The 26,003-nt window shown below is 42.6% G+C and overlaps 1 protein-coding gene and 1 long non-coding RNA gene across 2 annotated transcripts; one reads left to right on the top strand and one right to left on the bottom strand.

Annotated features, from left to right (window-relative positions):
• Positions 1-1,904: 1,904 nt before the first annotated feature.
• zgc:63863 (uncharacterized protein LOC393372 homolog) lies at positions 1,905-16,909 on the bottom strand. The gene is made up of 11 exons (XM_060043136.1): positions 16,638-16,909; positions 15,999-16,053; positions 14,723-14,853; positions 14,179-14,259; positions 13,458-13,644; positions 11,697-11,798; positions 8,060-8,201; positions 7,048-7,232; positions 5,911-6,020; positions 2,321-4,718; positions 1,905-2,258 (listed from the first exon to the last, which is right to left on the bottom strand). Exons 1-10 carry the CDS (start codon positions 16,714-16,716, stop codon positions 4,549-4,551), a joined length of 1,242 nt encoding a protein of 413 aa, XP_059899119.1. The 5' UTR covers positions 16,717-16,909; the 3' UTR covers positions 1,905-2,258; positions 2,321-4,548.
• Positions 16,910-19,195: 2,286 nt separating this feature from the next.
• On the top strand, positions 19,196-22,458 carry LOC132450643 (uncharacterized). Its single transcript, XR_009523891.1, has 6 exons — positions 19,196-19,371; positions 20,972-21,029; positions 21,286-21,512; positions 21,643-21,707; positions 21,901-22,070; positions 22,346-22,458. It is a non-coding gene; the product is annotated as an uncharacterized LOC132450643 (long non-coding RNA).
• Positions 22,459-26,003: the final 3,545 nt, after the last annotated feature.

The raw sequence follows: 26,003 nt of genomic DNA, 5'->3' as shown, positions 1-26,003 counted from the left end.
GACATGGGGGTTCAAAGCTCAGACCTTGCAGCCTTGCCGCTTCACGTGTTGCTGTGAGCTGGGGATGTGACGGTTTGGGGTGATCCTTCCCGCCGAGGCGATGCTAATCATTACCGGGCTGGCTGACAGAGGAAAGAAGTTCAAAGGGTGAGCTGATACGGGGGAGACGTGAACTGCCTAAGTTTGTGTGTGTGTGTGTGTGTGTGTGTGTGTGTGTTTGTGTGTGTGCGTTTGTGTGTGTGCGTGTGTGTCTGGTTGTGTGTGTGTGTTGTAAAATATACATTTCAAAACAAAAACACAGCACAACTACAAGTCTCACTTGTCTCTAAGATTCTTAAAATTCCCTGCTTTTACTATAACCGCTATTGAATAATCATGATTATGGAAACGTTGTGGTAACACTCTCACACTGCTCAGACTGAATCAATCAGTCACATCGGGACACACTTAGCCCGGTAAAGACATAATGACATTAATATGTTGAGATGCTAATGAACAACATCATGGCTAATGATGTCATAAACATTTCAACCGCCCAGAAGTGGCATGTCTGGCAGGATAGGTGCTCACGTAATTAGTGACTCAGACTGGCCATGGCTGAGTGAGTGAGTGATAGAAAGAGAGAGAGCCCTCTGGTTCTCCATCTCCATTGTCATCTTATCTTCATCACTTATTTCTCCCTGTTCCTCTTCCTCTCCAGCATGTGTGAGTCATCAGAGAGAAGAGACAGACCCAGGGGCATAGGATGTGCCCAATATTCGCCTGCACTCTCACACACAGACACACAGTGCTGTGCATCTTTTGCAAACAGACAACCTAAATCAATTCCCTAAACAAGCCATTTTCTTATTTTTCTTCATACTGTACAATGATGATGCAATGAAACAAAAAACATTATTTAGATAACCTTACTCCAATCCAATTTGTACATTGAGTCAAACTCTTAAACACACACTAAAGATCTGCTTCCACCTGGTGTCACAGTCGGATAGGTGACCTCAGGTGAACCCCTCGACCGCTCTCAGACAGAAGAGCCACAAGTCCTCCCGCTTTCTTACCTCTGCAACCAACGCCTGCCCGGCCCGGCGAGCTCCTCCGCTGCCGTCTGTGGCCGAGAGAGGCCAGGGGAGGAAGAGAGATTCGTAAATGTGGGCTATTAGATTGCAAGACGAGACAAGCCCAATTACTGAAGGGTGTATTTCATAAGGCCGCCGACAGATGTGCACACCCACGGCTCCACACCTGCTCATCGACGCCCAAAGCACCCCCCCCCCCGGTACCCTGCAGCCCCTCACCTCGTGTACGTTGCTGACAGACGCGAGGGTTTAGTGGTTGCTTCACCTCTCGCTCCCTGATGCAGGGAAACGTCCAGATGTGGGTTCTTTAAGGTTTTTCTCTCTTTACTCTACCTCCGCTTCCTCCTCTTCCATCCTTTCGTTTCTAACATGATCCCTCGCTTCGTTCCCAGCTTCATTCCCCTTCCCCTCCCTCACCCCCCTCTCTCTCTCTCTCTCTCTCTCTCCCCCTCTCCTCTCTCTCCCTTTCCCTTTCTCGAGGAGATCAAAGAGACAGATGTGCAGCCCAAGTATCTTACCCTTTTACAGACGCGCACGCGCTCGCACACACACACACTTCAAACACAAGGAAGACCGTTCCCAGGTGTCCATAGAGGCAGGTTCAATGGGGCCTTTAAAAAGTCAGGAGCAACATCTGTCCAGGGCACATCCTCGGGGTGCTGGCGTGAGAACCCCCCCCCCCCCCCCCCCCCCCGCATGTACTGCTAGACACATCCTCTGCAGCGCCTAATTGTGAGGAATTGTTATCTTCACCATGGGGGTGAAAAAAAAAAATTCCTTCAAACTAAGAAACCATCCGACCACAGACAGACACAGTCGCATGAAGGATTTCTGTGAATCATTTATTGTTCACTTCAGAAGACAACATCAGGCCCCTCTTACACACAGTTGCCTCACCAGCACCAACAACGACCACAACCCCGTGTGTGTATGTGTTGCCCAAACAAACTCCGCCCCCGCCTAACCCCACCCCCACCCTGAGGATCTGTGTGATGTAAAACAAACCTAAAACGAGATATGAAAAAAAAAAAAAAAGCAGCATTCCAGCCATTATCTAGGCTGAAAGATGTATATCATGTATATAATATATAGGAGATATTGGGACCTTTTCAAATGTCTGAAGCCAACAAGCTCAATTCAACCCTCAGCATGTCCTAGCATGTCGTGTGTTGACGTGACAAGCTAGGACATGTCAACATGTCCACTATTAAAATAATTAGAGGTTATAACCAAAGGGCATGTACCTAGGCAGGCAGACTGTTCGGGCAGACTGGTTATATAACCAACCGACTTGGTTGGTAGTTTGCCTCTCACAGTGCCAAGTCGAAGAAATATAACTATGGCTTGGTTTCTTTGGGTGAGCTGAGCAAATAATACAAGAGCATGTGAACGGAAACAATTTCACACAGTGAGGTTTTGGTCGTCACCAAGTGATATGCTGAACGAAATAAAAACTTTGAAGTGGTGTTCCCCGCACATTCTCCATAGGCACACACTCATGTGGGTTGCCTGACTTGAGACATAAAAAAAAAAAAGGTCATTACTATATGATTTTGATTCGAAATATCAGTTGCTTCTAAATTAACATTCATTAGGCATAGCGATACTTGATTGTGATGTACCATCTCATTTCGTTAAAGCCGTGGAGATCCGACAAAATACGTTTCTGAAATGAACACGCACACTAAAATGAATAAATAAGATTCATAAAAAAATTTACCAATCAAGTTAGCAATTTTGAATCTTTGACATTCAGACGTAATGCAATCAAATCAGTGGTTCTCATATAAATAATTAAAGCTACTCTTGTCAAGCAAATTAAATAAATATCAAATTCAAATGCATACAATAAATACCATACACGTTTACAAAGAACAAGATGTACCATGGTGGTGATACCTGAGCCCGTATTACTTATAGCCCAGTCCTTCGGGGAATACTCATTGGTTCACACAGCTATGACGACATAGGACTGGGCAAAGTCAACACAGGTGTTATCCTTCACGGTTGACGGGCAGATTGATGGCTCTTATGAATGGAAAGGGTTGGGTGGAGTGTGTCAATTGCATAACAGGAGATCAACACTTTGCCCGAGCGAAGCCATTTAGCGTTGCCTGGAACAACGAGCCCTGCACGTCGTAGCGACGTAGGCCACTGACCGCTGGTTGTCAACCAGTCGGATAACTTTGTCACTGCATCGCAATGGCAACCCTGAGAACGCCTTGGCCTCTTTGTCATAAAAAATGTATGGCCCCGTCTGTTAAAACCTTTTAAAAAATGGGAAATAGGGCCGATGCCACTCCACGCCACCGTGGCGCGTGTGCAGCAGCACACAGTCGTGCTCGGTGGAGAATAGTGCAAACGGGCCCGGCAGGGGGAAAACTGATGACAGCTGATTGGAGGTGGAAGCTGTGTTGACAGTTGCCCCGACGACAGTATGAGCTGGGTAAAAAATAACAAGTCAATATTGCACAATCCACGATCGGCCAAAACATTGTGCAGGTTGGAAGGCAGAGATGGGTGGCATCGCATGTTGTTTCTGAAAGGCTCTTAAGCAACGTACTTTACAAAAATAAAGCTACACTGTGCATATTTCAAAACGGAAACCGATCCATTTGTGATGGCGGATCGATCGGTGAGCGTGTAGGATTCCCACAGGGCAGCGGTGGTGGCAAAAGAAGGCTATGCTAAGCTGAACACGTGAAGCGGGACAGCTGACCTGATGAATTCTTCAGACATTCACCAGCGACATGCGACCCTGCGTCATTCTTTCACTGTCAATGGGCCGACAGCTGTCCCGAAAAGCCTGGGGAGTACGGTCAAAATAAACTGTCCACTGCAACGGATCAAACTTCCCCACACATTAACTCAGGGAGGCGTACAGTTTATTAAAGTGCCGTTGAGTGAACTGAAAGTGATATGCATTTTGCACATGTACCCGTGAAAATTATACATCCTATTTTTTTAAGTGAGGATGAGTAATAAGGGCAAATGAAGGACAAAAGTCAGTAGACTGCAGACTAAAAACCAACTTCCCAAAAGTTAAGTCAATATTTATGCCAATATTAAGAAAATATTTCCCAACTCAGCGCTCTCTCCATCTCTCTCCCTCTCCCTCTAAAAGCTTTAGCCTCTGCCAGAAGCTTTAGAGAGCAAAGAAAACCAAACTGAGGGGACTTCATGATTTTAAGAAGATCCACATGGACACTTTCACACACAGGTTACAGAACTACTGCGTCGGTGCGCGTCACCTGGTATGTCAATGGAAGATGCGTAGCCTTATCGTTTGATTGTTTGTTCTTGATGCTCGACGACTCGTGATCCGGGAGCCCTACAGCGTCTAGATAAACACACGTCACCGCCACATATTTGTGCAGATGTCTGCATTCACACGTTTCAACATTCTCCTCATTCATGTGTGACGTTACGTTACAGTGTCATCCAGTCCAACACCAGGGCCCGCCCTTGTCCCTCAAAATAGCTGCAGCAGGACGTCAGGCCCCCACTGCATGGCGGTCTGGGCCACAGCCAAGACGGCGGCCCCCAGCGTGGCGGACAGGCCCCACACCGCCATCTTCACCATGCGGTTTCCTCGGCCCAGAGCCGGGGCCTCTGTGCTGGCCACGGCACACTCGCCCGGGCCTGGGGAGGAGGGATGGAGGAGCATGTTAACGGTCGGACGAGAAGAGGGTTAAAGCTAGGGTCGGACATTTTCGGAGAAACCTGCCAGAGTGAGCACTGTCCAAAGTATCTAACCGGGAAAATACAACACGCCCATCAGGGGGTTCCTCCAAAACACATGACGAGCTCGCGAGCTCTAACAATAGGTCTGCCTCGCCATGTGGAAGACTTGTGTGTAGGGAGTGCACTGGCTAAGTGCACGCAGGTAGGCGGGTAGATAGGTTGAGGTTAATTTGGGCGGAATGAAATGTAGTAAGCAAAGCATTTTCAGAGATTATCATTGATTGATTGTCCACATATTGTGAAGAGAATTTGAACAATGCATGTTGAAATAAATGGCCTGCCCTAGCTTTAACAACAAACCCATGGGGGGGGGTTAAGGGAAGAGATGAATACGACTAAAGGCCAGCAGGACATGGAGGAGAACACAGAGGGGCTTGAGGGATGAGCAACACTAGGAGACATTGAGAAAAGGTCATGATGCTTGGAACGGCGACAGAAGCATTCATATAAAGTATTACCAGCTCCAAGTAGTAGCTACCTCTTTATCATCCCTTCAAAATACAGTCAGTGTTTCCCCCAGCACTGTGTTGTTAAGGCGGCTGCCTTAACAACAATAGGGCCCCGCCTTGACCACCAATGTATATTAAAAATAAAAAAAATAATAGTAATCTTTTTTTAATTATTACGCATTAACAAAGTAGAAAACTCGTAGGGAAAGAAAACATACTTCCATCAGGTGTAAAAAATAAAGATCAATAATGCATCGGTAATACTGTTCACAACAATGGTCGTGCAATCAAGCTTTTTGAATTTAATTGAAACGGGGAGACCCCCCCCCCCCCCGCTCCTTGACCACCTTGACTAAGACATTTACTGGGGCAAACACAGTATTTGGTCAAAGGTATACAATTGTTAAAGCCATCGAGGATCTCCACGGCAGTCCACTTTAACTCTACAGTAACGACATGATTCTTAACAAAAACATGTTAATTAAAATATCCTCCCATAAATAAAGCCATCCACTACTGTGCTAGCCAGGCATCCGAGGGGCTCCCGTACGGCCTCCTTCTGGAGAGTAATGAACACTGGGACGGCCCCTCGTGCACCTGATCACCGACGGGCTGAAACGCTGAGGTAGGACATCTCTCACCACGCCTGGAGGCGGAGCCGCCCCTCTCCCTGGTGATCCGCCGGAGGACGGAGTCAGGTCTCTGGTGCAAGGTGGAGCGCTGGAAGCTCTGGAAGGTGCTGATGGACAGGCTGGGGGGGGGGGGGAGGGGGAGGTGGGGTAGATGGGTGAGAGGGGTGGGAGGAGGAAGGAGTTAATTGGTGGAGAGGAGAAGGGGAAAGTGTGCCGACTGATGATGGAGAGGAGCACTTTCGGACGGATGGAGAGAGTGGACACGACGTAGGGGACGAGAGGAGGGCAATTAGTCGGGGATCACTTTCCCCGGGAAGGAAGCGAGGGACGAAATGAATAAGAAGGAGAGAGAGAGAGAGAGGGAAAAGATGAAAAATGACGAGAGAGACACACGCGCGTTTGCCAAGGGAGGAAGGACCGGAAGAAATGAAGGGAGAGAGGCGAGCAAGCAAGAGAGAAGGTCAAGAAAGAAGAGAACAAAGTCGGGAGGAGAAGGAGGAGAGAGAAGTCAAAGAAAGAGCGAGGGAAAGAAGCCAGGAGAGGGAGAGGCAGTGGAAGGCACCGTATCCTTATTCAACCGGCGACTCATCCTTCAGGTGCTCCCCGACTGGGCCCAGAGGACCGCGCTGGTCTCCGCTCACTAAGGAAGAGTAACTCTCCAGGCCGGCGCTCGGCAGTGTTAGCCAGCTAATGACCTCTGCTTTGGTACCCCGGCAGCCACAAACAAGCCGGGGCCCAAAGGCCGCCTTATTAAGAGAAAACAACACTCCGGATACGAGGGTGTGCTCACGCTGTGTGTGCTTTTAAAAAGGAACTTTTCCTACCAAAGTCTGTGATTTACATCATTATAAAAAATAGTGTATGGAGAGGAACATCTTGAAAGGAATATGCAGCCCTTTCCATACCCCCCCCCCCCCCCCCCCCCCCCCCCCCTTCTTTTGCCGAAGTAATATCCACAACAAAGGCTGGAGAAAACTATAGGTGGGCGAGCCTTTCGGAAAAACAACATCCTCCTCCTCCCTCTCGCTCGCCTTTCTCGAGACTGTTCCTCAGAGTTGAATCAGTGTGCGAGCGGTGCCCCCCACCCGCACCGCCCTGCCCTGCCATCGCCAGGGGGGCTTCTTCCCAACCGGGGCCTCCCCTTACCTCGTGCGAGACTGAAGGGCCGCCCTCTTGGCCAACAGAGGGGGGGGATACCGGTCAAACAGAGCCTGGGCCTGGCCAATCAGGAGCTCGTAAGGGAGGTCCTGGGGTATGCGGGAGAGGAGGAGGTGGACCATGGCCATGTCACACTCAGTCCCACGCACCTCCTTCTCCCGGTGCAAGACAATCTGCCGGAGGAGGAGAGGGAAGGGTTTGAGCAACAAGAGGTCTGTGTGAGTTAATGTGAGCCGGGCAGAGTAATTGGGATGTAATGAGTGGCAGGCAGTGCAATAGGCGGTAAGTTGTTGGGCCTGTTGCTCTCGATAGCCTGGGAGGAAGCGTGGACTAGTTTCACGCCGCAATGACGCACACACTACAAAAGATAACACTCGCACACTTCAAAAAGAGTGCACGCACGCGCGCGCGCACACACACACACACACACACACACACACACACACACACACACACACACACACACACACACACACACACACACACACACACACACACACACACACACACACACACACACACACACACACACACACACACACACACACACACACACCATGCTTGAATAAAATGATGGCGCCTATATCAATGGTGTCCTTTATGCTCACACTCGATGCGTTTGCTGTTCAAGCTGGCTGGCAACGTCGCCCTGTCTCCCGGTGAAACTGCCTTGTCAAAGGCATGCCGTTTGAGGCAACGTTGGCCATATTCGCTGATTTAATAATGCCTTTTGGCTTCAAGCGGCTAGCCTACAGGATGTTATGAATAGCAGGCTGGTGATGGTGGTCATAATTCAACGCAGGTTTATTACTCTATTTATATTTATTTATCTATTTATTACTTGCCTAGTAGCCTCATACTGGATTGGTTAATGGCAGTTTAAGTCCAGCACGCTCTTGCTAAATTATACAAGCTGCGTTTTTGGGCGGTTTAACTGCTAAACCTCGTGTTTGAACAGTTTTAAAGACTTGGATACCGCCCAGCACACACACATACACACCGTAGCAGCGAGGTAGATGGGCATCAGGGGATGGGACGCAAGGAAGAAGTCATAGAGTCGCAGGGTGTGCCTGAACTCTGATAGGACGTGGCCGTACCATGTGATCAGCCACGACAGTGCAAAGATGGTGCCCACCTCTGATCTGCAGAAGAACAAAAATAATGGATCAAGATAGACGTTGCAGTACGTAAATGCGTAGGCGTAGCTCAAAATGTTAGCAATGTTTTCTTTCCCCCCCGATTCTTATAGCCGTCTCAGAGCTACAGGATTTGTACATCATGCAACATGAAAAGCGTGATCAGGTTTAATATAGGCTTATCCTAACTTAATCCTTAACTCTTGAGGCTTAAGATGAGGAATGTAACTGCTGGTTGAAGCAAACAGGAAATTATGTTCGGTATGAGACCCTTGATAACATTGCTCCATATTGTCGGTCAATAAGGTTCGTCTTTATTTTGAGATTAATTTCACGACGCAAATTACGGCCACATCCAAGACGAATAAAAAAAGATGTATAATTCCAAACAGGTATCAGCTGTTCAGGTCACTGGTCTCGGTGGATTGCTTTGTATCAAAGCTAACAATGTCGCAATAGTCCACTTTAACTCTCCCTCGTCCCCAAAGAGTCTTTTTTCTACCTTGCTAATTACAGGACCATTGATGTTCATGTTCCAACTGACATAACGAGTCAAACCAATATCCAGTTCCCTCATGTCTCTTGGCACCAAAACTGTGCTTACAGCATCAAATGCTGAGGAGCGAGGAAATAATGCTGACATAATAAATAATAATTGCACTCATGAATTATTGCAGAAGGGGATCTATTAATCAAAGTGATAACAATAGCCGTGACTTTGACGTGTTGATCTTGCGTGGGAACGTGGTAGTTCCAAACGTGGGCGTGCCAGCACCATTGCCAGCATGCCTATCTGACATGAGTCAGGCAGAAATAATGTTCCCGACGGGTTAAGGTATTTGTGACCAGGACCTCTGCCACATGCCACACTACACCCCAGCCAAGGACGCACAAGGGGGAGTAAGAAATCCGGTTTATCATCAAATTTAAATCAAGTAAAAATAACAATTGTCACTCAGGCAGGAGATCTCTCCGTGAGTGTGTGTGTGGGGAGACGGCTGGTTCAACCAGTGCACCGGGATGACTCAATGTGCAACAGGTGCGTGCAACAGGTGCGTGCACCTGTTGCAAAGGAGAAATCCGCTGTAAAATGGATCTGGGACATGTTTAGCATGATAGTGAGTTGGAACGTTCGTTTGGTAGCAAAAAAGTGCAAGCAGACGCATTCTTAAGTTGGCTTTTTTTGGCAGATTCTACCGAACGCTATAAACTTGGAACGATGGGGGCATGTGCTATGGTAAAAACTAAAGTAGCACGACACTTCTTTGGTAGCATAATAAGGGTCTTAACATATAAAACGAGGCGTTGTTTTTTTATATTTTATATACACAATACCATCAGTAGTTCACCCGTCCACGCCATCTCATCTTTAAGACTCGATAGGTAGATTGACGAACACAGAGCTTGTGACATCCGTGAACAACACGCAAGGTCTGTGTTCACCCATCTACTTATCGAGCCTTAAAGACAAGATGGCGTCGACGGGTGAACTACAGATGGTATTGTGTGCATAAAATGTCATTTTTAATAGACAGTAGATGCTCAAGATGAGCTGTGACTATTTTGACTCTAGCAAACGCACACTACACGTTTTATTTTTGTAAATTTTTGCTGTCTATCAAGCAGAGACAGCTTTTCATTGGAGCAAGAAAATTCGCCCTCAGGTCGCACCAGTGTGCGCCCCAAGCCAATGGTATCGCTTTTCTTTTTTGTTATCACCACATGATTGGACAATTCAGCGAATCAATCAAATATGCTACCTCCCTCAGCAGCATTCGCGCAACACAACTAGATGTAGAGAAGAGATAGATCGCTAATGTTATACTTAAAAGGAGCAAGTAAGTTGCATATTAATTTAGTGTTTCGGCCTGTAGCATATAAACAAAATGAAGCAACTGTCCCATATTTCTAACTGCATTTGAAGTAGACATTGAGACTCACAAAAAATGGACGCTATAGGACAGTGATCATGATTTGTCTCAATATCAGAATAACAACAATTGGCCAAATAGCAATGGCTGGTGGAATGGCCATAAAGTAGGTCTGTATATGCAGTGTAAGCTTGTCCAGGCCCTGCAAGTCAGGATGTAGGCTATGAATCTGAATGAATAATAGGTAAATAGGTAGTGGCCGTTCCCAAAATGCACCAGAATACAGGAAATCAAATCTATTAAATTCCATTTTTTTTTATGGGGGGGGGACCCCAGACCCCAGAGCCCAGACCCCCTGTCTATTACTGTGCCCCACCAACATTTTTTATCACCAGCCGCCCCTCCAAACGGAAACAGGCAGGCGGTGCAGCGAGCGCAATGCACTGTGGTAGTTGGAGGATTTCATACTTTTGAGCCAGAGAGACCACTTTCTGCCTTTTTTGCAGGCTAGGATGAACCAATTTCAATGTTTTTTGCACATTTATAATACATATGACTATTTACTTCATTAACCTTCAAATATTCACCGGTGAAGTATCCCTTTAAGGATTCAAAACAATAATACTGAAACTAACTTTATGAGTAACTTCAATGTTGTTGACCCCTTTATAATTTTTCTGCACACATTACAGGGTTTCCCACAGAATTAGATTCTTCTTGCGGTATTGAGCTGTAATTCACACTGAGTTACAGCGATGCGACACCGGAATGTGGTTCATTGGTTTAGAAGTTGCTTTTTAGAAGTTTAGACACCAGTAAAAAGCAGTTAACGGACTGCGGTGCCAGTGGAGCTCACGAGTCCTCGTTGAGATTAAGAACGCGTATCCGATTAGAGTTCTTCGGTCCCTAATTCTTATTCCTGTCGAAAATCAGTTTATCAATGAATAAGACAAGCCGTCCTCTCTGCAGAGAAAAGCCCGAAACAATAATTCCTCCCTCGATCATCTTTTGATTCAGAGTGTGAGGCTTCTCACAGACGGTTCATCGTCAGTGTGTTGTTGAGAAAGGGAGAGAGTGAGAACAAATCAATGTGTTGCATGTAGCTCTACAATGCAATAGTAACCATTTTAAATAGTTTATAAATTGTCACTGTACGGGAAACACTATCGATCCTGGACAGCGTCATTCTCTCGCACGGATATAAAAAATGACCTTGCCAAGTAAAGTCTATGGCTGGGAAACACTGAATATTAGTCTGGTGGCTGGCATGAACCACAAAATAGCACATCGTAGTAAACTACATAAAATATATCGTCGCTACTGAATTAATGTCTTCCCAGTGGTTAGGGAGTAAAGTGCAGAGGATGCCATTGACATGCGACAAATGTAACAAGACTATTTCAGTGTGTAAAACTACAGATTTGTCTGGGTTTTAAGAATGTTGGACACAATTCGTATCAATCAAAGTACGCAATTATAACATAGGACTAGTCGTTTTCCCATTTTAATGCAAAATGTCACCTATTAACCTTTAATAGAAAAAATGCTGCCATCTAGTGGCAAGAATGTGTGTTTATCTGCCCGCGGGTGTGTGTTCATCTGCCCGCGTGTGCGGGTGTGTGCAGTGTACCTGATCAAGAAGTCGTGGAGCTCTCTGTCCACCTGTTCTAAAATTGGCATCAGGTAGTTCAGAATGTGCTTGGTTCTGTCCATAGTAGGGTCCATGAAATCCCTAGAATGAGGGGCAAAGAAAGACATATTAATAACTGTTTGCTTGGATATTCTGGAAGGAGTACCAAGATACAAGTCTTAACTTCTTACCTGGAACTTGAGGTCCCAGAACCAAATCATTTAAATTCAAGTGGGGTTAATATCAAGAATATACCAGGCTTTCAGTGAGGTAATAAGTAATTGTATTACTCTAATTAAAACTAAATATATATATTTGTATATGATTAATCATTCCAAATTATTCTAAGTATTATTTTAAGCATCGCAGATGAGCCATTATAAACAGCTCATCTGAGAAACTTCCAGAATGAACTGGGTGTGTCGGTTAGCCCTTCCCTTTCAATCATCACAAAATAATAAATTGAGAACGTTGTGTGACTAATCCCCAACGACTCCCGAGAAACTCCCAAGACTCCCAACAACTTATGCATGTGGTTGTTTGTGTCACTGCAGCATGCATGACATTGTCTAGCTTCAATGCTGTGTGTCTTAAAACGTTTTCACGCTGCCAAATATTTTGTCGGGACGTTGCGGGGCGAGCGGTTATTACTGGAAAACATGTCAAAACGCGGGGGTACTCTGTAGCCACTCATTGTCAGAGAACAAATCAGAACAAAAATGCAACGGCAAAGACTTTATTTTGGAATATTTGATGTTGCATCCTGCTTCAACACCTTGTCAAAATACATATCAATTCTTTTATTCGCAACATAGTTGAAAAAAGTTGAATAGAAAGTGGTGCGTTTGTATTTTTTAATGGCATTTAACATCATACCCTACATATTTCTAAATACAATGGTAAACCATAATACCATGATACTGCCCAAGCCCACACAGTAAGTTTCTCATGCCATGCTACTCAGTTCAGATTTATTCATAACAGTGTGAACAGCACATATGCCATGCAATCTGATCCTAATCCTGATTCTACATCAGCAGCTACTTTCCTTTTGAAAACCAACGTCATACTTATTCAATGGTAACTCCATGAACAACAGCCTACCTGTCAGTCAAACAGATCAAAGGTAAAATCTACACCATTTATAAAAAAAAAGAACCAGAGATCTCAAATAACAACACACGCCCTATTGAACAATACCATGCCAGATTAACAGGATTAAAACGATCATGTTCACATTTCTATCTAAAGCGAAGCAAGTTAAACTGGAAACAAAAACTCCTCAGTTCCCTCTGCCATCTTTCCCTCAACTTTGCATCTCTGGTCTGTGTGTGTGCGCGTGCATGCTTCTATGGTCGTAGCAAGAGCTAAATGCTTGGAAATTCTTCTTTCAACGGTTATCGACATAGCACACCCAACCTCTCCCTGTGTTTATCGTCTGTGAAAGGGGGTACTGATTCTTAGTTTTATTTCAGACTAGCAGAAATGGTGTCACGGTTTTGAGTCACGTATCGGATCGATAACAAAAAAAAATAAATAAAATAAAGTGCAATCTGAGGCTTTTACCCTTATACTTTAACATGGATAGTAAATATTATTATTATTAATTTATTTTCATAGTCAGCCAATCTGCGGATCACTTGCATTCCTAACCTTGAGGGCTGATCCGTGGTCATCCGTGATCCGTTGAACCACTACAAGCCACTAGCTATTGGTCACCGAGAGCGCAAGGGTCTGCCCCGGGGCCCGGCCAGCACCTACCGGAGGTGGTGGTTGGAGAGCGTGTGCAGCATGGCGATGGCAGTCCTCTCGCCCACCAGCAGCAGCAGGCTGACGGCCACGTCGTGGTACCCCTGGTAGTAGTGGAGCTGGGGGTTCCGGCGTAACACCTCCAGCATTATGTCCGTCAGCTGCTCCTGGAGCACCGCCCGCTGGGACGCTGGCATGCCTGACACAGACAGAGAGAGAGAGTGAGCGAGAGCGTCACAGAGACCAAGAGACAGAGAGAGAGAGTGAGCGAGAGCGTCACAGAGACCAAGAGACAGAGAGAGGGAGCGAGAGAGACACACAGAGATGGTCCCTCTTAGCTGCCCTTTGGGGTGTTTTCTTTGGACATGGTTTGTGTATGCTACACAGGGACACTGGGTCAGACAGACAGAGGAACAGAGATATGGCACTAGAGAGAGAAAAGACAGACAGAGAGGCAGACAGAGGAACAGAGACATGGCAATAGAGAGAGCAATAATAGAGAGGGCTTTCTATTTTCTGTACGTATAAGAAGCTTTAAGTAAAGTGAATCTTATAGTAAAGCTTAAATTAATAGGGATATAAAATAAGAAAATCACTGTAGAGGAGATGACATGCCCAGATGTTAGTGGATCATCCATGAACCATTGATAAGGAGACTCAAATTTGACTGATCGCCTGTAACCCGATGAGTTAATGACAACAAACAGAGTCCCATATCAACTGATTTCTTTACCTTTAGGGAACCGTTTCATCGATCTCCTGACATCTAGAAGAATTTGGTTGTAATCCTTGTGGTTTTCCCTCACATCTCGACCTTCATTAAAAAAGAATGCACACACTGAACATTTTGGCAAGTATTCATATCTATATTCATAAACTATCCTGGGTGATCACTCAAACATCTGTTTCAAATACAATTAGCTGAAATCACTAGGTTGCTTCCTAGAATGTAAGCAATATAGCAGTTTGGTCGTTCTGAAAGGAAATTCTTTGTACTTTTAAGGCGATTCAGTTATGTGGTCCACACACACGAGACGTACATTTATACCAAAAGAAGAAAGCGGTGTTGCCATTGTTTGCATCCTTGGCAAAAGCGTTCCTACTAAATGACCTTGGGCTGAATTGCTTCAACAAAGGAATTGTGCCAAATTATATTGGAGATGATTGAGTAAAGCCAGCAGAGCAGGTTGGATCAGACTGTCTGATCAGCCCATACAAATTTTCCTAGAGGAGAAAATTATTTGCAAGTTATGGGGATGGTAAATGCTACCACGGACCAGGCCTATGAGGCAGATCATACACGTTGATGTTGAGAAGTTTGGGCCACACTTTTCTCCTCAGCTCATTGGTCAGCAGTCCTCCATCACTGACGGCTGCTTTCCGCAGGGTCTCAATGTCCACCGGATCACTGGTCACAAAAATTGGCCTCATGGTTAATTGTGCGAACAGTTTGGTCGTTTGGGAAGATACACAGTTTTTTGTTTGGTGAACAGGCAATGTGTTTATATGGCAGATAAGCAGATAACTTTGTTTATAGTCAAGCAATATTACCCCAGGCAGTATGGTTTTCAGGCATTATCGGCAAGACAATAATGCAAATATGAATGATATTAGCAGCTCAGCATCACTGAATGTCAAAAATGACGTAATGCACACACCCTCGAGTGTGATATTACGGTTACACCACGGTTATGACCATAGGGATTGGTTCTATGCATCAGAGCGAAACTGAGATACAACTTACATGGGTGATATGCATGGGCGCAGACCCCGGGGGGCATGGAGGGGACGTGGCCCCTCCAACTTCTGAAAGACATGAAGTTGTTTCCCCCAATATAAATTATTTCTAACTGTATGCGATTGAAGATATATATTTATTAGAAGCCGACTACACTTTCGAATTAAGTCACACATAAGCACCACTTTATTATTGAATGTATGTATGTGATGTATGTAATGTTTTGCTTACGTCCCCCCCTGTGAATCTTGCTCAGCGGTCACTCTGAACCGTTGCATGTACGATTGGTGCGTAGTCATACCCTAAAAGTGATTTATATATATTATAAGCTGCTATTAATGGCGGTCTTTTACAGCGATCATTTGATATATGTTGGTGATATTATTGATGTCCCCTCCAGAAAATACTCAGTCTGAAAATATTACATGTTACATGTTACATGTTACACCACCCCCCCCCCCCCTCGCCAAGTTGTATTTGCAATGAGATCTGCACCCTTGGTTTCATGTTAGATTTAACTCTGAACAGATCAGAATTCCCCACTTAACATGTCCTTTTCAGTGGCCAGGTTCAGGGCCATACAGAGACAGAGAGGTTGACGTAGTTATAGATAGGGTAGCCATGCGTCGCCATTCTCTGCAGAGGTGTGTGGTATATTATAGGACATTAGTAATGGCAGTTCAGGAACCACAGTTTAGTAAATGAAGGAAGCAGGAAAGATAGAAAATCTAGACTTAGACATGATAGATTAGAATGTTAAAATGCTGGTAAGGTAAAACATCAACACACACACACGCACACACAAACAGACCCACCTGTTGAATGCTTGGTGAATCTGAACCAGCTTCTGTTTCTTCCAGGACTCCGTTTCTATACAGATTAGAAAGATGGGATATGGAAGGTTTGGGGACAGGGTCGATGCAGTAGACATATTGGAACCATATGTCAATCAGAAGATGTTGGTATGTATGGATCTAAAGTTGAAATTGTTTTGACATGTTAAAGTACATTCTTCAATTGCATGGGTTATTGTATGACTCCTTATGACCTGGTTAATATCAGGATGCAAAGAGGCAGGTCAGTCCTTACATTTTGAAATTAGACCACTATATAGTAAGTAACGTTACCCTCACTCATATCAACAGGTAGCCGTTATGCTTACCAGCAGCAAACAATAAGAATTCAACCCGAAAACAAAGAAGGCTTCTTGTAGGATACGTTGCACGAACTAAATGAGCGATGCATCATTAAAACACTAAATTGCTCATTCGCCTAGATATTGACCCCAAGACGTGCACGATCAGAGATGACAGACATCTTGCCACGCAACCAGACACGTCAACGAGTTTGAAGCTTCCAATGGAATTGTCATATGAAACGTGAACATGCTCTAAAATTAAAATTGAGTGCATCATTAGTGACAACGCAGTAGCCTGAGCTAAACTAAAACTTACCTCCTCTTGTGGCATTTCCATACTCGTGCACACGACCTCCTGCGATATTTTTATTTTTGTTCGACTTTTTCATCACCATTAAAAACGTCCACGTTGTATAACGTAACGTCGACCAGACCGAGGTTTTAGAACCCACAGTAATAATAACACATTATAATCGTACCCGTTTAAAACATGGACTAATTAGACAGTTTATTCGTCATCAAGCCTGTTCGTTAACATAGAAATAAACAAGCACAACTCTCGCTTTTCTCTTCTTCCTGGCTGCTTTGCAGCGGCTATTTGGGCTCGAGGGCGTATTACTGCCCTCACCTGGTGAGCTTTAGACTGTAAACCTGTAGCGTCTACACACATTCAAGTAGGTACAAGACCTACTTGAGTTTAAAATTATTAATAATTTAAAATAAATTATTACACTTTTTAGTAATTTTAAATTAAAGTAGCCCTCACACCCTTTTAGTGAGAGTTAGGGTTAGTTCGTAGTTTGTTGTTTGTCTGGGCTTGTACATTCAAATGCATCATGGGATTTTTTGTTGCAGATACTCCGCCACATTGAGAGTTTTGGTAATGGCAAAGTTATAGTTATGGGCATAGTCAATCCAAAAGAAGAAGAATACATTTCATACCCGAGTCAATTGAACACCGTTTTTATTGAAAGAACGGCATCTGTTACGGAAAATAATACTTGATAACACTTAACACAACAGCATACCAGCTCAGATGACTGCACATTGCAAAGATAATTGATTGAAATAACGTGATTTTATAACTTCAGATTGAATAAAAAAAACTTTGAAAAACGTGAATTATGCTGTTTCTTGGATCAGTTTATTGGGGGAATGTGTACAGCTATTCTGCTACTCTACTACTCTGCTTTGGTCAACTTAATCAACTCTGTTGATTAGGTTGGAGATCGCGTTGTTTGGAGTGCAATTTCGATATTGTTCAAAGAGCAATTATATTGATTGTCGTTTTGTTTCAGTAATTACCAATGCGCTATAATGGGGAACCCACACGCCCATATGACACATAAACTGCTTTACTAAATGGCATACATGTGGAGGGTGTAACCAGGGTGGAGGATTTAATGTTCCAGAACAGAAAGGTGTTGGCGAATATGGATTGTAGCATCTAGAGACCAGGGATCTTGCAAGATGACATTCCATTTCTTTCGGCAGTTCAGGCTGGCCTTTCCAAAATAAAATAAACACCATGTGCACGGAAAGTAGAGTAGAAAATGTTCTAATGTAGTAGCTAATGTAATGTTCCAATATAAGAATGTTTCAGAATTTCTTATTTTAACACATCACTCACCAATAATAGAGAACAGGCGCACTCATGGCATCTTCTTTTGCTAACTATATTTTACTGAGGAGATTCGGCACAGTATGCAATTCCAGAAATTCTACGAGACTGAGAATTCTATTCTCAGTGGAAGAACTTTCAATACCAAAGGCTAAGGAGAAATCAGCAGGAGTGTTCTCCATTCGAGGACCCTAAATATGGGACAATCTGCCACATGTAATCAGCGAAGCTCACTGCCAAGTTATTTCAAGCAAAGCTGAAAACCTACCTCACTCTTTCATTTGGCACCTATGTGCCCTCAGTTGCGGAAATTGTTACTGTTGATAAGCAGTTAGCGGTTACCAGTCTTATTCAGAACTAAATCGGTTTTAGCGTGTTGCGGTGACTGCGACTAGATGCCTGGACTCCCCTGACGGTCAACCGGCCAGCACCCCAGCACCCCATCACCAAAGACACCATACTTCACTTCATGCCGAGTGAGGTCCCCCCCCCTTCACTGTAAAGCGTCTTTGAGTGTCTAGAAAAGCGCTATATAAATTCAATCCATTATTACTTATGGCCTTAACTAAATTACTTAAAATGTTTGCTTGGATTAAGTTTTCTTCCATGCTAATGAAAGGAGATCCTCGGGTCCAAGGGCTGGTGGGGTGTTCTATAGGGCCTGTTAATGCTTGCCATAATGCTTGTATATATACAAAGTATGGTTGTAGTCAATAGTTATCAGTTTGCTCTTGCTAGTCTGATTCGTTTTATGATTTGAATGTAGGCCTATGTGTTACAGTAAATGTAGAAAAGCGAGGAATCAGGCAAACAAACTTGTAGAACTGCCAGAGTTTGAATTTTAGAAATGATAAACATGACTTTTAAAATGATCAGAGAGCTCATAGCTAAAAAGATAAATACAGCCTCTTTTATCATGATTTTATTCTTCTCCCTCAATATAGAAATTAAGAAATTCCAAAAGAAAATGACACTTCAATATATTTTCAAATGTTGTATGGTAGGCTAATTAAAATGTCTTGCATAAATCATAATATGTGGATATTTATGTGCATGGTTATTATGTATAATGTACTTAAATAAATACACAGAATTCGCTTGCACCTTCCTTTTCATTGGCTGTCCAAACAATTACATAATGGCATCATTGTTGGTATTCATGAGGATGGTGTTCCAGTCAGGTTGGGCCACAAAAGTTGCCTGAGGAATGTTTGGTGACACACCTGTCATATATAAGGCTGGGACGATAATGAAGGGATTAAATCTGTCTAAAGCCGCGGAAGGACCGATACATCCACATAAACGTTAACAATAAGACAAGACAATGTTTTTCTCCGAGGGCATATACGTTTGTTAGAATACAGATTACAATTCATCAGAAGACAGATCAATAAATAAAAATAAATAAAAAGACGGATTTTTGTTTTGGGTAAGTACCTTAGTAGTTATTTTTGCCTAGATGTTTAGTGCTTCATTGACAAATGCTAAATGTGCTCTGTTATATGAAAATGGCATTAAAGTAAATTGATATAGCTTGAAAATAAGTAGATATAGTGTTTCACTGTTAGAAAATTACAAATATAACCCACTAAACATAATTGCTTGGCAAGTTTCATTGGTTTCATAGCTTTGAAATACCTTTGATACTCTTCAACATACTGGTAGTTACCACAGCTTTACAATAACCAGAGTTAATATTAAAATATTGTAAGTTTTATTTACTGTAACGTTCCGTTACATTTGGTATATCAAAGGTGTCATATGCCTTTTTTGGGGGGGAACAGCGTGATAAAAAGTAATCCAGTAAATACCTAATTTATTAATATGATATTCTAATATTGATCAGGCCAATTACAACGTGCTATTTTGACAAGTGGCTAATGCCAGCCACAAAGCTATTCCAGCAATTCCAACACATAATGGTTAAAAAAAAAAGAGCCATCTGTGATAAAATGTGGTGCCCATACCTTTGAATTGATGAAATCATATTTCATTGCAGAGCTGCACCCAACACATTGATTCTCTCTCACCAACAAACTGACTACCGACAGTCTTAGCACCTCCTCTACATGCACCCTTGTTGAATGAGGGATGCCAGAAACACCAAAAACCACTAGAAGCTTGATTCTCAACGAGTACTTCTGCCATAGTTTCCACCAATGTAAACATTTGGTTAAACCTGCAGTATATACACTCTATGTATATACAGTCTATTCTTCTACACTTCTAAATAGCGATTTGAATCTATTGCGAACGTTTGGTAACTTTGGTAATTTTTTTGTATACTTGTTTTGACCACGAATAACAGTGCTGGGCTACCCCTTGATTGAATTCCTCACATAACATTAGGCCTTATCTACAGTTGTTTGTATGGATGAACCTTCTAATGTCTCAGCAATTTCAGTAGAATGAAACGACATGATGTGATTCATAATAGCTGAAATCAACTGTAGATAAGGCCAATCGTGGCGGTCAATCATAAGGTCGATCATGGCGTAGCCCAGCACTTGGCTGGGCTACACCATAATTTATTACGCACATAAAATTAGACCTTAACTACAGTTGTTTTCAGTTACGATGAGTCACTTCATGTCGTTTCATTCTAATGAAATGGCTGAGAAATGAGAAGAATCATCTACCCAAACATCTGTAGATGATTCTTCTAAATTCTCGGCAATTTCATTAGAATGGAACCGATTGAAGTGACTCATCGTAACTGAAAACAACTTTGATACATTACGTCGTCCTGCACCTGATATATGCCCTGTATGAGTTATGTCAGATAGATTTTGATGGTAATGATGTTAAAGACAACAACTCCCATGGTCTCACATTCTTCACGGCGTCATCAAAATAGATATTTTGTAATTGTTTTGAGTGAGTGACCGCTAGCAACAGAAATTGGAGATTATTCATTTAACAATATTTGCAGAATTCTTTCTTTCAGAACTTGCTTTTTAAATGTAACATATACGATCAACTGATAACCTATTATAACTAGTTTCCATAAATCACATTATGCTTTATAGATGGCTCAACACAGGATGGCTGTGGAGCGATCCACCGCAGCCCTACTAGTTGTAATGGGTAAGGCGACAAATTCAATTTAATTTCCTAACCCTTCCCTATGTATCTGCATGCTTTATTAATTAATGTTGGTATTTAATTTTAATGCAGATTAAATTTGAGATTATACATTCTCAGAATATTGAAAAATTATACAGTTTTTTTTATACAATGGTAATTAATAGTTATACAAAATTGTTTAATATTCATAGAACTATATATGTATTGGTTTATAAACATGAAGTACCAAGAAATAATAAAATTGTATTAAAAACAGGTGTCATTGTGGGTACCCTCGCTGACATGCCACATACATATTCAACTGGATCTCCCACAACGTTTGGAGTATTGAACACCAATTCAAACACTACAATCAGTCCATCAACTCCAACCTCAGCGCCAACTTTTAAGTTGAAGGCTACAATATCAAAGCCTTTCACTGCAGAGTTAACAAACCAAACAACTAAAGAATTTCAAGAACTGGCATCGGCTGTTATCATGGTGGTAAGTTGTCACTGACTTTGCTTTAACTTCATGTCATTTTTTGCCTACCTTACTATACATTGCATATTAATTGAGTCATTCAGCGTACTAACTAACTAACTTTTCTAACTTCTGTATGGTCTGCCCATAGTGTAATGAGTTCTTTCGGAAGACATATGGGCTGGTTTTCAACACCACGAATGTCCTGGGATTCAGGTAAATATTCCTCCTTAAATAACGTCATTGTTGATAGTGGGAATTTAATCTCCTTGGGATATATGCACTATATATATGTAGTTTGGAATTCATCAAAAAAAAAAAAAAAAAAAAAAAAAAAAAGCTATAGCAGGAACCTTTTACGATAAATTCAAGTTGAATTGTACAATCATGCGGGAAATCTGTGTTTTAGTTCGTCCACGACTGGTAAGACTACAGTAGAGGGGGAGCTTGTATTTAATGATACAGCCTCACCTGAAGAGATCCCATCAGCAAGTGAAGTTTTGAACACCATGAGATTGGCTGCAGCAGCAACCTGTTCGAGCGGAATCTCAATTGATACGGATTCTATAGCTGTAACAGGTATGCTTGTGCATTCCATTTTCAATCAATTTAATAAAAGTAACAGCAATGGAATATCGCTCTGAAAAAACTTAATTTTCGCTCAAGTAGCCTATTTGATCATGAATCTATTGTTGTCACAGGTATGGTCACATTTTCCATATTTCATCCAATGATAAAAGTAACAGCACTTTTCTCGTAACAAATAACTTGTTGCTCAAGTATGTGGCTTTTCCCTGATTCTTGTGCTTATGCATGTACAAATACATAGTCACAAGTGACATGTTCCTTCTCAGAAACGCCAACCTCAACGACAGCACCAACAACAACTACGGAAACTCCAGATTCCTCAGTTCCTACTGTGTCTTTCACGGTAGAGGCTACACTATCAAAGCCTTTCACTGCAGAGTTAACAAACCAAACGACTGCAGAGTTTCAAGAACTGCAAACAACTGTTGTGACATCTGTAAGTTGATATCATTTCAAACTTGAAGTCTTTTACGTTGCCCTCTTTTGCCTCTCGTCCTTCGATACCCTTGCGATGCATTCCTTATTACTTGATTCGTTCAGCGTGTTTGCCATATTTGTCTTTGTGGTTTGCTTTCATCTGGTGAAACCTTTTACATGTCTGGCCTCATGAGCGGTAATGCACACAGTACTACACTAGATAATTCCAAAAACCTTTACAGGGTTTATTTGGATTTCATACAGTGGTGAATTGAAACGTTTTTTTTCCGAACCTTTAACTTCAGAGGGATTTGCATTGATTCCATTCATTTTTAAGGGGTTGTCCATCTTTTAAAATTGTGTATGCTGTTCCTATAGTGCAATGCGATCTTCCGGGAGGCCTATGGGTCGGTTTTCATCACCACTCTTGTCCTTGGATTCAGGTAAATGGTCCTTCTTAAATAACCAAATTTTCCATATGAATATAGGTCCTGTTGACAAATTTCAATCATTGTTCTTAATTTCTGAAAAGTAGCAATTGTACCGATGTAGTTGAGGGTTAATCACAACATACAATGATAAAGGCTAATTGAAACGATCGAAACAATAATATTCAGATCCAGGCACCATAGGGTCAAAGAATAAGTTCTGTTGTATGCATTATAAGCTAAACATGATGGTATATGTTCCCGAACTGTAAGCTAGAGCATCAAGCTTTCAAGTTGTATTCAAGTTGAATGGTCTCATAATGATGGCAATCTGTTTTTCAGCCCGTCCATCGATGGAAACACTACAATAGAGGTGGAGCTTGTTTTCAACAACACAGCATCACCTGAAGTGACCATTTCAACTGCCGATGTACTGGAGACCATGACGACGGCAGCAACCAACACCTCCGCTGGCGGAATCTCCTTTGATCCTGAATCTATTGTTGTCACAGGTATGGTCACATTTTCCATATTTCATCCAATGATAAAAGTAACAGCACTTTTCTCGTAACAAATAACTTGTTGCTCAAGTATGTGGCTTTTCCCTGATTCTTGCGCTTATGCATGTACAAATACATAGTAACAAGTGACATGTTCCTTCTCAGAAACGCCAACCTCAACGACAGCACCAACAACAACTACGGCAACTCCAGAACCCTCAGTTCCTACTGTGTCTTTCACGGTAGAGGCTACAATATCAAAGCCTTTCACTGCAGAGTTAACAAACCAAACGACTGCAGAGTTTCAAGAACTGCAAACAACTGTTGTGACATCTGTAAGTTGATATCATTTCAAACTTGAAGTCTTTTACGTTGCCCTCTTTTGCCTCTCGTCCTTCGATACCCTTGCGATGCATTCCATATTACTTGAGACGTCCTTTTTCCGAACCTTTAACTTCAGAGGGATTTGCATTGATTCCATTCATTTTTAAGGGGTTGTCCATCTTTTAAAATTGTGTATGCTGTTCCCATAGTGCGATGCGATCTTCCTGGAGGCCTATGGGTCGATTTTCATCACCACTCTTGTCCTTGAATTCAGGTAAATGATCCTTCTTAAATAACCACATTTTCCATATGAATATAGGTCCTGTTGACAAATTTCAATCATTGTTCTAATTTCTGAAAAGTAGCAATTGTACCGATGTAGTTTAGGGTTAATCACAACGCACAATGATAAAGGCTAATTGAAACGATCTAAACAATAATATTCAGATCCAGGCACCATAGGGTCAAAGAAAAAGTTCTGTTGTATGCATTATAAGCTAAACATGATGGTATATGTTCCCGAACTGTAAGCTAGAGCATCAAGCTTTCAAGTTGTATTCAAGTTGAATGGTCTCATAATGATGGCAATCTGTTTTTCAGCCCGTCCATCGATGGAAACACTACAATAGAGGTGGAGCTTGTTTTCAATAACACAGCATCACCTGAAGTGACCATTTCAACTGCAGATGTACTAGAGACCATGACGACGGCAGCAACCAACACCTCCGCTGGCGGAATCTCCTTTGATCCTGAATCTATTGTTGTCACAGGTATGGTCACATTTTCCATATTTCATCCAATGATAAAAGTAACAGCACTTTTCTCGTAACAAATAACTTGTTGCTCAAGTATGTGGCTTTTCCCTGATTCTTGCGCTTATGCATGTACAAATACATAGTTACAAGTGACATGTTCCTTCTCAGAAACGCCAACCTCAACGACAGCACCAACAACAACTACGGCAACTCCAGATTCCTCAGTTCCTACTGTGTCTTTCACGGTAGAGGCTACAATATCAAAGCCTTTCACTGCAGAGTTAACAAACCAAACGACTGCAGAGTTTCAAGAACTGCAAACAACTGTTGTGACATCTGTAAGTTGATATAATTTCAAACTTGAAGTCTTTTACGTTGCCCTCTTTTGCCTCTCGTCCTTCGATACCCTTGCGATGCATTCCATATTACTTGAGACGTCCTTTTTCCGAACCTTTAACTTCAGAGGGATTTGCATTGATTCCATTCATTTTTAAGGGGTTGTCCATCTTTTAAAATTGTGTATGCTGTTCCCATAGTGCAATGCGATCTTCCTGGAGGCCTATGGGTCGATTTTCATCACCACTCTTGTCCTTGGATTCAGGTAAATGATCCTTCTTAAATAACCACATTTTCCATATGAATATAGGTCCTGTTGACAAATTTCAATCATTGTTCTAATTTCTGAAAAGTAGCAATTGTACCGATGTAGTTTAGGGTTAATCACAACGCACAATGATAAAGGCTAATTGAAACGATCTAAACAATAATATTCAGATCCAGGCACCATAGGGTCAAAGAATAAGTTCTGTTGTATGCATTATAAGCTAAACATGATGGTATATGTTCCCGAACTGTAAGCTAGAGCATCAAGCTTTCAAGTTGTATTCAAGTTGAATGGTCTCATAATGATGGCAATCTGTTTTTCAGCCCGTCCATCGATGGAAACACTACAATAGAGGTGGAGCTTGTTTTCAATAACACAGCATCACCTGAAGTGACCATTTCAACTGCCGATGTACTGGAGACCATGACGACGGCAGCAACCAACACCTCCGCTGGCGGAATCTCCTTTGATCCTGAATCTATTGTTGTCACAGGTATGGTCACATTTTCCATATTTCATCCAATGATAAAAGTAACAGCACTTTTCTCGTAACAAATAACTTGTTGCTCAAGTATGTGGCTTTTCCCTGATTCTTGCGCTTATGCATGTACAAATACATAGTAACAAGTGACATGTTCCTTCTCAGAAACGCCAACCTCAACGACAGCACCAACAACAACTACGGCAACTCCAGAACCCTCAGTTCCTACTGTGTCTTTCACGGTAGAGGCTACAATATCAAAGCCTTTCACTGCAGAGTTAACAAACCAAACGACTGCAGAGTTTCAAGAACTGCAAACAACTGTTGTGACATCTGTAAGTTGATATCATTTCAAACTTGAAGTCTTTTACGTTGCCCTCTTTTGCCTCTCGTCCTTCGATACCCTTGCGATGCA

This window comes from Gadus macrocephalus, chromosome 22, assembly GCF_031168955.1.
Source record: "Gadus macrocephalus chromosome 22, ASM3116895v1".
NCBI classification, from domain to species: domain Eukaryota; kingdom Metazoa; phylum Chordata; class Actinopteri; order Gadiformes; family Gadidae; genus Gadus; species Gadus macrocephalus.
Note: the sequence above shows the minus strand (reverse complement) of the source record. Positions and strands in the feature narration are given on the sequence as shown.